The 14,303-nt window shown below is 35.0% G+C and overlaps 1 protein-coding gene across 1 annotated transcript in view; it reads right to left on the bottom strand.

Annotated features, from left to right (window-relative positions):
* Positions 1–14,303, bottom strand: part of CNTNAP2 (contactin associated protein 2) — a 1,042,550-nt gene that overhangs the window by 447,841 nt on the left and 580,406 nt on the right. Inside the window, exon 9 of the mRNA XM_056484872.1 lies at positions 9,235–9,384. Within this exon, the coding sequence (XP_056340847.1) occupies positions 9,235–9,384 (150 nt within the window). The remainder of the gene's footprint in view (positions 1–9,234; positions 9,385–14,303) is intronic.

The following is a 14,303-nucleotide window of genomic DNA, read 5'->3' as shown; positions in this document are numbered from 1 at the left end:
ACTAACATGAGATATGACTATAGTCTTTTTGCTAATATTTGTAGGATTCTTGAAAAGATCAGTCACTGCATTTATAAAGACCTGTCCTATTTGACTTTTTTGAGATCATAAATATAATAAAATCCTTTTTAAAATTAAATAAGAATATATAACTGACAAAAAAGAGCCCCACTACTCAGCAAGATTTAAGCTTCAATTATTATTCCAGTTGTATAATTCCTCAGTGACCTTTCCTCAAAATGCATCAAGATATGAAGTATTCCATCTTTGTGCTATTTCAAGATTTTCCATCAAGCATCTTCAGAATAACTGAGCCACTATCAGCATGAGCACTGTTTACTCCCTCCATGATTTCTAATAAGATATTCAAATAATAAGACTTTTCCTTTCCAGTGGTGTTTTCTCCTGTAATCCAGCCAAGTTCTTAATAAGAGGCAATGGTGAATGTGCAATAAAAAAACCCAAAAAAACCAACATGTAAAAGTTCTTATCAAGTCAATGGGGAACACGAATTGCAAAGACAATGAGTATAAATAAGAGAGTATAAAAAAAATACAAGTGTGTCAGACTGTGCAACCTGTTCCTATGAATGAAAATCATGGGAATAAGGGATCTCAACATCTCGTTCCAAAATTCTGCTCCATTTTATTATGATGTAAGTGAGACCACAAAAGAGCTAATTGATTACAAAAAAAAAAGAAAAATCATTTGCTCTGAAGCTCCACAGAAAGCTCCAAACTTACAGAATCAAATATAAAAACTAGTTTTAAGAAAACTGTCTAAAAATTCCAAGTACAGAAAGTGTTTTGGGAAGTCTGGTCAGTAAGAATACTACAACTCCGATGTGAGGAGCAGATGAAGCAGACTAAAGCTTCTACTTTTTGTGGCATCATCTACTAAAAAAAGGACATATCCTTAGTGCCCTCTAGAGAGTATTTTTGCTGTTATAGATTAAAGCAAAATACTTCCTACACGAATACAAAAATATCATGCACATAGCTACACACAGCACCACTACTTGACTTGTTTTTATTCATAAATAAAAGTTTGCTTTCCAAAGGATTTTCAATTATTGTATATTACTAGGCATAGCATCTAATCTCACTTGGATTTGTTGGACAAGATCAAATGATAAGCATGCAGGTCTCACTCCAGAGGCATAAAGTCTGTAAAATCACTTCTCAGGATCAGTTGAGTTATGCATACATTTTGTATGATGGGCAATGAACTCAAAGAGACTAAGGGTATTCTTTATTGCCATGGAAACAGATATAGTTTCTCTTTTCTCCAGTTTGTAACATAACCTTGTCAGGGACCATCATCTCTCAAAAGTCTCATATTTCTTTTCTTCATTCATAAACACAGGATGTTTTCAACAGCTGCATGGTTAGTATTTATGCAAATTATGTCTCAGAGAAATTGCTGTGTCTTAAGGAAAAATACTCAACTCCCCATCCCACTCCACCCCAAAAAAAGTAAAAAAAAAAAGTTTAAAAAAAGTCAAAGAGTTGTGGCCATTCAGTCATTCAGGGACAGGACTTAATAACCCACAATGGTATAGCAATTTGCTGGTTAACCACCAATTCCCTTCTAAAGATATCTTCAATACTAAATATTCGGTATTATCAAAACTTCTTGACCCCAAACTAAACTCAAAGGAGACATGCTTTGACACTCACAAGGCAATTTACCACAAACTGGGAAGACAGTTGCCATCAGCAATCCACACTGGAGATTTGTGCATCTCCAAATGGTTACTTCCTGCTGCAAAGTAGTATACAGGTAAGTTCAGTGCTTAGCTGGCAAGTGAAAAGCAAGTCTTTAAACCTCATTCAGCTTCACAGCTCCATTTTGCCAATTTATGCAGATAAATCAGCTCTACACCACTGACTGTGAGATTCAATAAATTTCTTTCTTAGGAAGATATAAGCCTTTAAAATCTGCTTTGTGATTTACAAAAGCATCACTAATAAGTGTTCTTGTTAGAGTTGTAGACTGCCACCTTTATATGATGAGATTTGTTGTCTCCAGTAGAAGGTGATAATAACCTGGGACTGCAGGCATGCAAGGATTTAATTGGCAGCCCTAGATACAAACAGCTACCTGCAGCTTGCTTATATAGCAGAAGCAGCAGATAGTAATTATAGTTGGAGCTCCAATCAGGTATCATACATGTGACAGAATTTACAATCAGCACTGAGAATCATTCTCCACTCAGACCATACGACTCAAGACAGGCCTTTTGCTAAACAACATATTTTTCTTCTGTCTCCCACTTTCACAAACATTACATTTGGTGATATCTGGTTTTCTTTCTCTGGTTATGCATTTATGACTCATTAAATCAGATTTAAAAAGTTATTCATATTCACAATTATTTAGATAAGTAGATTTCTCTGAAAAGTGAGTCAGTTGTCTGACTATCATCAGAATCAATGGCATTTAGGCAACTTTTTGCCTAAGGTTTTTTACAAAAATAACAGGTGCTCATTTCCTTATTTAAAACATTGAAATGTGACATAAAATTTGTCTCATATTTAAAGGTGTGGGAGATAAAAAAGGAGGAGGTCACCAAGATGAGCAAAGGGACTGACCACCTCTCACATGAGGAAAGGCTGAGAGAACTAGATTTTTCAGCCTGGAAATAGAAGGCTTATTGGTAACCTAATGGCGGCTTTCCAGCACCTGAAAGGAGGGCACAAGGAATATGGAGAGGGCTCTTTTACAAGGACAAGGAGAAATGGCTTCAAACTGAAAGAGAGGAGATTTAGATCAGATATTAGGAAATACTTCCTTACTGTGATGGTGGTGAGACACTAGAACAGGTTGCCCAGTGAAGTTGTGGATGCCCTTTCCCTGGAAGTGTTTAAGGCCAGGTTGGATGAGGCTCTGAGCAGTCTGGTCTTTAGTGGGACATATCACTGCCCAGGACAGAGGGGTTGGAACTACACTGATCTTCCCTTCCAATCCAAGCTCTGTGATTCTGTGATTTTAAAGAGGAAATGGAAAATCCACTGAGGAGCATCAATCAGTAAGTCACTCCCCAAAGAAAGGAAAGCCTGAAAACAGTATTGCTTGTTGATGGCACTAGGAATATACCTTTCATAATTTCTATTTTTTCTTTTCCCATGTAGATGGGTGGAATTGTGGCTGTGGACAATAAGCACGTACATACATCTAGAACCACAGCCAGGATATCCTTGAGAAATAGTTAAAGTTGGTAGAAGTGTTATTCCAGTATTAATTAGCATTTTCCACTACTTAGAAATATGATTATTTTCACACAACAAAAAAGCATATGTGTTTATTTTTCACATCACAATTCAACAAACACACACACACACACACACAAACAAACACACACACACACATATATTTGTGATTCCTAATGCCATCAGTAGACTACATTGGTTTTTAGTGTTCTAAAACTATAGAGCTCTAATTAGTACTGATTAGTGATTAGTACTGGTTAACATTCCTACCAACTTCCACTGCTTCTTGAAATGCCTAGCCTTCCTCTCCTATTGGTATTTTTTTTTACTTACTGGTACAAAAACCTTGCTGCTTGACCTAATAAAGCTAATGAACAAGTGCCATATAGAATACAGGTATGATTTACACTCTTGAGTGTGTCTCCAGTACTTTCTTCTGGGTCTTCAATGTAAATTTCCTTCTCCAAAAGTATTTCCTTTAAAAGAAGTGTGGATAATTTTTACAAGCCCTTTTCCTTTCTGTCTGGAGTAAAGATCTACACTAGGTAGAGAACTGACTCTATTTTTATTTGACTTTTCTGGAATATTCAGAGACTGGAATAATTTGCTTCAGACTAAGACTCGGGCAACAGTATGACTACTACACTTAGTGAAAAAGGAAATAAATAATAAACTCACAGAGTTAGAGACAATAGAGTTACATAAAGTTAATTTACTCCTATCCTGTCCATGCAGGTTTACTTTCTATGTTACATATGCTTCTTCATTCTTTGTTCTTTCTTGGTTTTAAATGTCAATAAGAGTAAAGAAAATGTACTGAAAACTTTGATTTTTTTTTCTGCTGCACACAAACATTTGCTTTAGTGCTTCAAAGAAAATAAAGTAAAAGATACTACGTTCCTATGTTTTATTTTTTTAGAAAATTCTAGATATATATATTCTGTGGCTAACATCTTCAGCTTAACAAGAGATTTATGTTGTAACAAGGAGAGCACTTTTCAAGACTTCATCCATTTATATTTCAGTGGATAGACATTTCTCATATTTAATAGGCCTTTACTCAAAAGCTGAAGTTATTCCAGCAAGACTCATGCCTCCATACATACATTCCTAAACTGCCATTACCATGAATTTCATCTTTTATTTGCTTGCACATTGTACCAGCTTTCTGCCTGCACCTGTTTTTCTCCAGGACATCAATCTGTCTCCAGTATTTCTGCTTGTACTCTTGTATAAAATGTGTTGGTGGCTTGGCATACTGACATCACTGACATTACTGAAAATTAATCACCGAAAGTCACCATTATTTTACTTGGTCTCATTTGTCTAACCTTCAAATTATCTGAATGAAATAAACAAAACTTTAAACATGATGAAAAAAGCATAAATCTCAAAGAGTTAATGGGAAATGATGATCAACTCCCTTCAGTTCTGTCAGTTGTATAAAGGAATGCGAATTCACTCGTTTCCTCATTCATAATACAAGTGAGCTGACAAAAATAAAGTATTTCAATAACGTACCAAATGCCAGAGAGAGGTTTATAATTATCTGCCGTCTAATTTTTTCTTCTACTTGCTCCGAGCACTTCCTTTCTTTGCTTATGTTTATAAGTTTTGCATATCTGCATCTTTGCTCATGTATTGACTTATAAACATTCCATATTTAATAATCCAAGATATGAGTGCTGTTCAAATATAAAACCCATTCCAATTCTTTTATATCCATTTCATGTGCTTACCATTATTTCATAGGACTGACTTGAGAGAATACCTGAAGATGAATGTTGAAGACAGACAAAAATCACATTATATCCTGAGTTATTTGGAATTTCTTCTGTATTCTCCTCATGGATTTGTATTTGAGTTTATAGTAGAGTTATGATCATGAAAGATTTCAAAACACACTTAACACTCTTTCTACAAGAAATGCAAATTTCAGCATCCTCTCTTGTGGTCATACATGCAAAAGAAAACTCAAACCCCCACAAACAACAGCAAAACTGAAGCCCTGACATACTAAAAATCTTCAGAAAAGACCGGCAAACATACAGATACAACCAAACACCATTACTTATTTATATGTGACAAGTTTCACACTTCCAAGAACTAAGTTAACAGGAACTTTTTTATTTTTTAGGTAAGATAACATGAATTGCCGTTAGCTGGGTCTCATTTATTTGTTGCAACACCTAAAACCTCAACTTTGCTTTTGCTGAACAAATTGGAACTTGAGCTATAGAAGCATCCCCCCTCCCCCCCCGCCCCCAAAAAAAAAAACAGATGTCCCCTTTCCATCTGATATTATTTGCAATTATGATACTTCAGATGCTTTGACACTACCTAGGAGGTCTGGCCATTACTATAAAGGCTGTTGATGAAAACAATCCGCACAAATATAACAGCGGGTTACTTGATGAAAAATTTAGACACACCTATCTTTAAGAAGGTAAGGTTCATAGAGGAGTCCAAGAAAAGTGAAACACAGGAAAGTAATTTTTCTCATAAAATTCCCTCCTCCTTCCATCACCTCTGATTTTGTGGACTTTTAGACCAGTACAACTTTTCAAAACTAATTCTATTCCAGGAACAAGACTTCATGTTTTTTGTGAAGAAAGGGAGAACTTTCTATACACCTCAGACTGGCGTCCCATAGGAAACTTACTGCACATTCCCTTCATCTTTGCTTGTCTGGAAAAGCAGCACAGATTGCATTGACTGATGCCCACAGCATACCTTTGATCTCAATGAAAATCTAGCACTCCTCTAAAAACACTCCCATCCTTGAGCCAATGAAAAGGAGAGGAAAAGTAGACATAATTAAAAAGAAATGCCATAGAAACAAGTCAAAATTGTGTCTCTAATCAAGTATTTCCTATGGACATCAGGCAGCTATTAGATGGTTTGGTGAAAGCTCAGGATGCTTCAGAAAGGCCCTTTATCTCCAACAGTGCAAATGAGGTTAATGGACTCATTTTCACTCTGTGATTCACTTCCTCTGTTCTGTTTCTTTGTTTTATGCAGATAATTGGAAACAACAAAGAAACATCATTCTCTAGAGCTTAGTAGGGAAGGAAAGTTCACTTCTTCCTAAAAACACAAGTTTAAAAGAAGAAAAAGAAGGAAAATAAAACCAGTGGGCAGAAAATAATAGTTATACAGAAGGGTAATAGGCAATTAGCAACCAACCTCCCACATTCACACAATCTACAGAAATGGCTCATCTTACACAGCTTTTCCTAACTCTTTAGACTTGAATAAAACATCACTACTGTCTGTCCCTTGGGAGGATCTCAGTATTGCTCAGATATGGCACTGGAGAGGCACAAAGCAAGGAGAAAAAAAAGATGTTAACAGTACTGAACATAATATTCTCTGACAGAGAAATAAATAATCTTATTATATACTTACAGTTTTTTAAAAAAACTAGAAAAGTTAGTTCTACAAGCAGAAGTCAAAAATATTCTGATTTCCACATGTCCTTTATTCAAATCTTACTGCATGTGTTGTAAAAATTTGGCTCTGCTGGTCAATGACAAGCATTTTTGAGAAAATACTGTACAGCAGTGCTGAAATGCAACTTCTAAATTTTTTCTTCACCAAAGACAATGACATTGCCTATAGTATACATTTGTTGTATTGACATCAGGAAACAGCAAAATAAAGAGGCTCACTTTTTTTAGAAACAGAGAAAGTTTGAAGAACAAAACACTTGCATACATATAGCAGCTTCTTCAAAGATGAAGTAGGCCATCAAGGAGTGACCAGAGCATGCTAGAAATGCTGTACCACTTCTCCAAACTCAAATTAAATGGACTGAGCTTTCTCAGTATTTTGAAAGGTCAAGAAAGATAGCCCTCTGAATTCAAGAAGTTATCATTTCCTTACCAACTATGTGTATTTACAGCAAAGAAGTGTTTGATGTTTTCTTACCTGAACTTATTCCCAAGGAAACTAATGAAAATAACTTAAATGACCACCTGGCCCAAATATTTGAGATTCTTCACTATTCTCCTTCTCTACATCCTCTTACAAATATTATTTATTAAAAGCCATGACTTGGAGTGCTTCTAAAGACAAGTGAGGAAGAACATGTACATTTGGAGGTAATAGAACAAAAAAACCTTTGCCTTATAAGATGCAGGTCATGAATATAAAAATTAGGTTTCTAACATGCATCCAAATGACTGTCTTTAAGTTGCAATCTTTAATATATTTTATATATATATATATATATATATATATATATAAATACCATACATTTATATGGAAATATTAATGTGGGAAATTAATATTATAAATGGGTTCTATAAATTAAGCGTCCTCAGATTCACAGCTTCTGACAGTTAATTTGAGTAAGTACAGTGTTGCAAATGCAGATTTTGAAATAAACTTGGGATATGAAGGTTAGGACACACTGTTCTTTTGACATACCTTTAGAAAACCTTTCAGAGAATGAAAGATATTAAGAAAAAACAAACGCCCCATAGTTGGTGTAGCAGGACCATATATTTGCATGAACAGATGTGGGAATAAGACTTCAGGGAATTCATGATTAACTTCCATATCCCACTAGAACAATATCTGCATCCACTCTTGTTTTTTACGGAAAAATGGTGGAATTTTAAAGTACAGGTCAGCAATCACAAATCAAGCAGATTTCATAGTCCAACTGAAATCACAACAAATCAACCTGACTTTTGACCAAGAAAGGGCATAAAAGCTACCTGGAGAAACTAGACAATCTATCCTCAAATACAAAGAAACAGAGGTAAAAAACATTTTAAAAGAAATCAGTCAATCAATCTCTCTCCAGAAAAGTAATAGCAATCCGGGGATTTTACCTATAGAAATTACCAGAATTTAACACTTGATGTATTATGTACAGCATTTCTTCTCATTATCTTCTATGTGTGCTCAATAAAATAACTTCATTTAATTAATATGTTACAGATTGTTCGGACAAATTGAACAGACTACGTTTTGACAACAAAATAATTTTCACACTTTAGCATGTTGAAAATGACTATACTAGAACTCTTAATTAAGGCAATGGCTAAAAAAACAGTATTAGCTGAATTAAGGATATTGGAAACTATGCATGTTACAGCAACAGGAAGCTTAACTCTTGTGGCAGACCAACTTTAGTTTGATAACAATGAAATGAAAATAACCTTGAAATCACTGCTTTCCCTTTCTACTTAGAGTACTTCACTTATAACACCAAATTTTCCATTCCTTGGGTAGTGTTATGACTATTTATAGTATCACATTTATATTTTATATTCATTAGACATGCACCTTGTAAGTTTGAAATAAATCAATTTTTAACACTGATAAATTGTGCTTTTAAAGTTTATGTTCTCTGTCTGAAGAACTCATGTTCAATGTTAAATGTGTGGCACATTTCGAAAGTGCAACCTACAATTTTTTGGATCAAAGATATTTTTGACACACAAACACACTTTTTGACATGGAAATTTAAATGCCAGTTTTAAAAATCCAAAAGTTTTGATGACCTTTTTTGATTTTCATAAATGCTAATACAGAAGACCAGGCACAGTAAATATTGGAGGCACAATTTTCAAGAATCACTTTTTAGTATATGGACTGTCAACAGAACAGTTTAAGGCTTCAATCTGTGAGAGCTTTTCAATTATCCAGAATCAGGATGATGCTTAAAAATCAGCAAAAGGTTAAGATCTGTCCTGAACAATGATTTATTTTTTTTCCTATTCAGGATTTCAAACTCTAAAAAGTTAGGTTTATTTCTCCACTTGGTGCCTTTTGTTTAAAGGATTAAGAGCCTCCTTTCTCTGAAATGCTCAGAGATCTGAGATATCATTTCAAATTCAATTGAAAGTGAAATTAAGTTTAGTATCATACTCTTTGATGAGCAGCACCTAGGCTTTTAAACCATAACAAGATCCACATAAATGAATTACATTCTGAACTCCATTTCACCTGTTATACAGATTAAAAGACAACAGCAATTTGGGTGCATACTTGTTTTGATTTTTTTTACCTCCAAAGTAGTATTTTTCTCCAGTCTTGACTTGTAGAGGGCTGTTAGTTCGAACAGCTGAAGCTTCATCGCCATCAATGGTGAGGACAGCAAAATTCTCCTTAGCCAGGAATCGAACTTCATGCCACTGCCCATCATTGAGACCAGAGCCTATGAAGAACAAAAAGCCATGACAACATTTTACTGACTCCAATATTTATTATCTCTAAATGTATTGTATGTCACTTTCCCAGTCTCATTATATAAGGTTTAATAAAGGCAAAAATGAAATCATTTTAGTGGGATAACAAGGCATTGTTATTACAAAGAAATCCACATTTTATCATAAATACAAGCCTTGGAACTACCAAAGTGTCCACGCTCACAGGAATGATAGTATCTAACTACAGATGTTATCATTCACCTTTCCAACCAAAAGGCCATATTCTGCATTTTACTAATAAAGTATATTTCTTAATTGTTTCTATGATCAAGCTCAGAAGGAAAAGATATTGATTCATCCATTTAACTAGACTGAGTAATAGTGCCAAAGGGCACATTATGGTCATGTTAGGCATATATCAAGTTAGATATTTCCAAGAAAAGAGAAAGGAAAAATAGGAGAGGATAGATGGTGAATTCACAGCTAATTGGGAAGTAGGGCTACTCACAGAAGAGGAAGACAGAGGAAGACATTATCACAGAGGAATTTCAAAACCAGCGAATGTTTTAAGACCCTACAATCTTATGGGAGCACCATCCTCCAAATACTGGCAGCAGTGAAACAGATGGAATTGTTCATTCATTCAGATCTTTTAAAACCCACGGAATTTATATACTTCTAATATTGTCTCCATCAGCTGGCAGAAAGCCAGTTTGCCTGGCACATTAAGAACTGCCAAAGGGTACTGGTTTGTTCCACTCATTTCTTTGCACAGGTTATTCTGGGTCAGCATGTAAGTAGCAAATGCTGCAGTAAAAGCAAACTGCAAGTGTTGGCACCTCTTACAAGCAACATTTTCTCCACCTAGATAAAATCACCTTAGCAAAATTTCATTTGCCAAAATAAACCACAATGCAATGTAATAAGCTGTTTCTAAAATTAAATGGAAAGCAAAATGTCAGCAGAAGTATAATGCCACATAACTTTTCAAAATATTCAAAAGAATGTTACCTCCCATGAACAAAGAACAATAGTCACAACGTTTGATGAATATTTTTTCCTAGTGTTTTCACATCTTTGTTTAAAATATGAGATCAAGTTGTGAAATAAAATAAGGTGCTCTTCTCATAATATTCTCAGAAAATTCATTAGTATGAATAAAAGTGGCAGAAGCCTCTTGAAAATGTATCAGTAAGAAATGTTACTACTAAAGCATGTCAGTTTATTCAATCTAGAGTAAAAACAGATGAAAGACCTAATATACCAAATAGAAGATAATTTTTCTTTCTGTTAGTAAGCTCTTTCTCTATTTTCATTTCATTTGAAAAAGAAGAAACTGAAAAACATATAATTATAACCCAAATAAAATTAATTTCCCCTGATAATAAACTAAAGAAAAAGAAACAGTTTTTTACAGACTTCCAAACCAAAATTGTTACAGCATGTGCTACTCCAACTGAAGCTTGTCAGAACATACTTAAAACCCCAATTTTCCAGCCTGAGATGACCTAGTAATAAAAAAATCTATTTTAAATTTTTTATTGAGGTATTCGGTATTACCTTGAACTGAATAACAATGACTAGAGACTCCTGGACAAAATTAAGAATTGGCTATTAAAACACAGGACACAAAGCAGGGGCATGAGCTGTTCATCACAAAATGAGGTAGATCTAAATTACTCTCTAGAAAGGGGGATATTGCAGAAACCAAGACACAACAGGATATGAGACAAGAAGGTGCACAGCTGAGCATAGCCAAGGCCCTCAGCCCCAGGCAGGGACAGGTGAGGGGAAACGAGGCAGAAAAGGCTCTGCCAGTTCCAAGGGAGAGCAGGAGTAGGGACTAGAGCGGCTCTGGCCATTGGAGCAGAGGAACAGCTCAAGAGAGCAGGAGCAGCAGAGTTCTGGTCTTACCCTGCATCCTCTCTTGGGTGCTGCTCAGGAACAGGATGTAGAGGAGTTGTGACAAAGGAAGCTGAGCTTCAAGAAGAAGGAGGAAGAAAGGCATTATTTTAATGATTGCCTTTGTTTCTCACTACCTAGATCTATTTTAATTGACAATGAATTAAAATAATTTTCACAAGCCGAGTCTGTTCTGCTTGTGACTGAAATTGGTACACGATCTCCCTGTCCTTATCTCACTCCATGAATTTCTCAGTCCTATTTTCTCCCCTTGCCTTGTTGAGGGATGAGAGTGAGAGAGTGACAACTTATGAAGCTAAAGAGAGATGATTGTGCTATGAAATTGGAAATTCACTGTATTTCATATAATAAGGCTAAGTTTACCATTCTCACCTCTTGAGGATACTCCTTCATAAAAGAATGAACTGAAAGTATGAACTGAAAGTATGAACTGAAAGTACTAATGAGAAAAGTGTTTTAAGTTAAATATGGCACGAGATGCAAAATACTTCAGTTATTTTAACCTGTACTTTTGTATTTTTTGTTTGTACTGTGCTGTCCCCAAGTGCAGTGAGGAGAAAGTCCCCCAAGCTCACCAGCAGCATGCTGATAATCTGAACATTACAATGACTCAAGGCAAAAAGCAGGTGGAGGGAAGGTGGATCAGCAGAGCAGGTGGCTCCTCTGAGCATATTGGGAAATGAGAGCATGAGGAGAGCTGCAGGATAAGAGCAAAAGTGATTTCATGCATTCTCTCTGTGAGCACAGCATTTAGCAAGACATACTAAGGGAACATATTGCTGTCTGTAAGCTGCTTGCTAGAGGCATGATTGGAGAAGCATTGCTGTTTTGACTGTATGAAAAATACCTGCCCTTACAAGATGGCATCATTCCTGCCAGTCCCTGAAAGCTGAAGCTGTTTCTGCTTTATGAACTCTTCAGTGTATTATACAAAATAATAATGAATTAAGGCTGTTTTCTTCTTTGCTACAGGTATTAACCATTCTCATGGAGCTTTGCAGTACAACAATAATATCCTCAGCTGTTCTGGTTCAAAGTTGTCACAAAAATGCTTGTGCAATTTTATGTTTGCTTAGAAAACTTACTGGTACATTTTTTCCTCTGGAGTTTACCAATGAATGCTAATGAGAATTGCTCATCAGTACTCAGCAAATACTCACTATTGTCTTTACAGAACTGTGCTCCCCAGTCAAAAAACTAAAAGCACCCTTTACATCTGCCATTGTTTTTATCTGATTTTTTATTTATGTGTATTAACAGCAGAAATGTTAACCCTCCTTTATAAATGACACAATGATATATGACAGGAACTTAAACTATTATACAAATATATGATATATTCTCTCTCTCTCTCCTTATATATGTAATGAGGGAAAAATTTGTACAGCTATGTTACCTGTTTCTATTGCAATATTTTATTACGTGACTCACATATATTGAGGGATTATTTTTGCTTGCTGAGACCCTTCTGTAAACCAAGACTCATTTGTAAGAGTAGATCATGTCTCCTGATAATTAAAGAATTTTCAGCTGGAAAGTTTAGGATGACCTACATCCCAAATGTACAATGATGGTTTCTCACTGCAGTTTAATTTCCTCATCTGAGCTGATACATATATGTATTTGCATTCCTTTTATTCTTACTCTTTTTTGGTATGCATGTTGAGAGAAAAAAAAGCTAGAAATACATACTGCTGCCACCACAAATTCCCTACTGAGCTCTGGAAAAGATGGTTTCATATGCAAATTAAATATCTTAATGAAATGCATTCTCTCTATGTAAGCTTTCTATTTAAATGACATTATTTTAAAAGTAGGACTCTTGAGTTAGGCACTTTGATTGAACAAGAAGAAACAGATGTTTTGCTTATTACAGACATAGAAGAAGAACTAGATTAACAAATACCAAAAAAGTACCAGGGTTTAATACATAAGGGAGAATTCAGAAAGGTAACATCTGGTCAAGTTTCGCCTTGGGGAAAACTAAAGTAGCAAAAGTCTCAAATTCTTCTATAGATAACCTTGTGTGATCAAATCTCCCTTCAAAAGGTACTGACCCATGCAGTTACAGTCAATGAGTGCTAGCTTATGCAGTCTGCTGATGTACATGGACAAAATTCTTCTAAACATAGTGAAATTCTTCTGAAATTCTTATTAAAAGCATAACATCTGCCACATCAAAAGAGAACCTTGTCTTAATTTTGATATAGGACTGCAACTTAAAATTCAGTTTAGATGTTAAAGAAGAAAAAAAGGAAAGAATATTATCTTTATCTGCATGAAGCACTGGAGCAATGCAAGCTATGCAGCTGCATATGGGTCATTAGCTCCCACTGCTGTAGTAAATATTTTGTGTTATAATTTCTTGCATGTTCTACTAGGAGATGAAGCCCTCAATACTCAGCCTGAAGGCAAAGGGAAAGGTTTGTTTGTTATTACTTTCACTTTAGCCAGAGAGAACCATGTTTCAGGATGGTACTTGTAATTGTTATTCCTGTCTAATCCCTCACCAACTCAGTAGAATTTTGCACTAATATTTCTGATTATAAGAAAACAAGCCAACAACGTTTTGTTTGAAACATTCAGCTGTGTTCAAATATACAGCAATATATGCCATGAATATTCAATCAGAAAAAAATAAAATATAATCACCAGATGTAATTACAAGAGCTGTGCTTTTTCTGTATTTAGTTAATTATAATTTTAAACTGGAAAAGCAAAGCCACAGCTCCTTCTAAAATAATATTTAGATAGTTTCAATTATCTATCTAAGTATATAATCTGTTTTACAACTCTTGATTCAGAATTTTTTTTAAGTTTTATTCCCTTTTTGGCTATCCTAATAAGCAGTAAGCTAAAAGAGTAGCAAGTTCAGTCCTTGAAGGTATTTTGATGATGGAAAACCTTGTTCTCCAACAGAAACAAAACATCTATGTCAAATTTTGTCCTCATGTTTAAGCTCAGAGCTCATTTTTCAGTTGAGTAGTTGGAAAAATGTTCCAAT

This window comes from Oenanthe melanoleuca, chromosome 2 (assembly GCF_029582105.1).
Source record: "Oenanthe melanoleuca isolate GR-GAL-2019-014 chromosome 2, OMel1.0, whole genome shotgun sequence".
In the NCBI taxonomy this organism is placed as follows: Eukaryota; Metazoa; Chordata; class Aves; order Passeriformes; family Muscicapidae; genus Oenanthe; species Oenanthe melanoleuca.
Note: the sequence above shows the minus strand (reverse complement) of the source record. Positions and strands in the feature narration are given on the sequence as shown.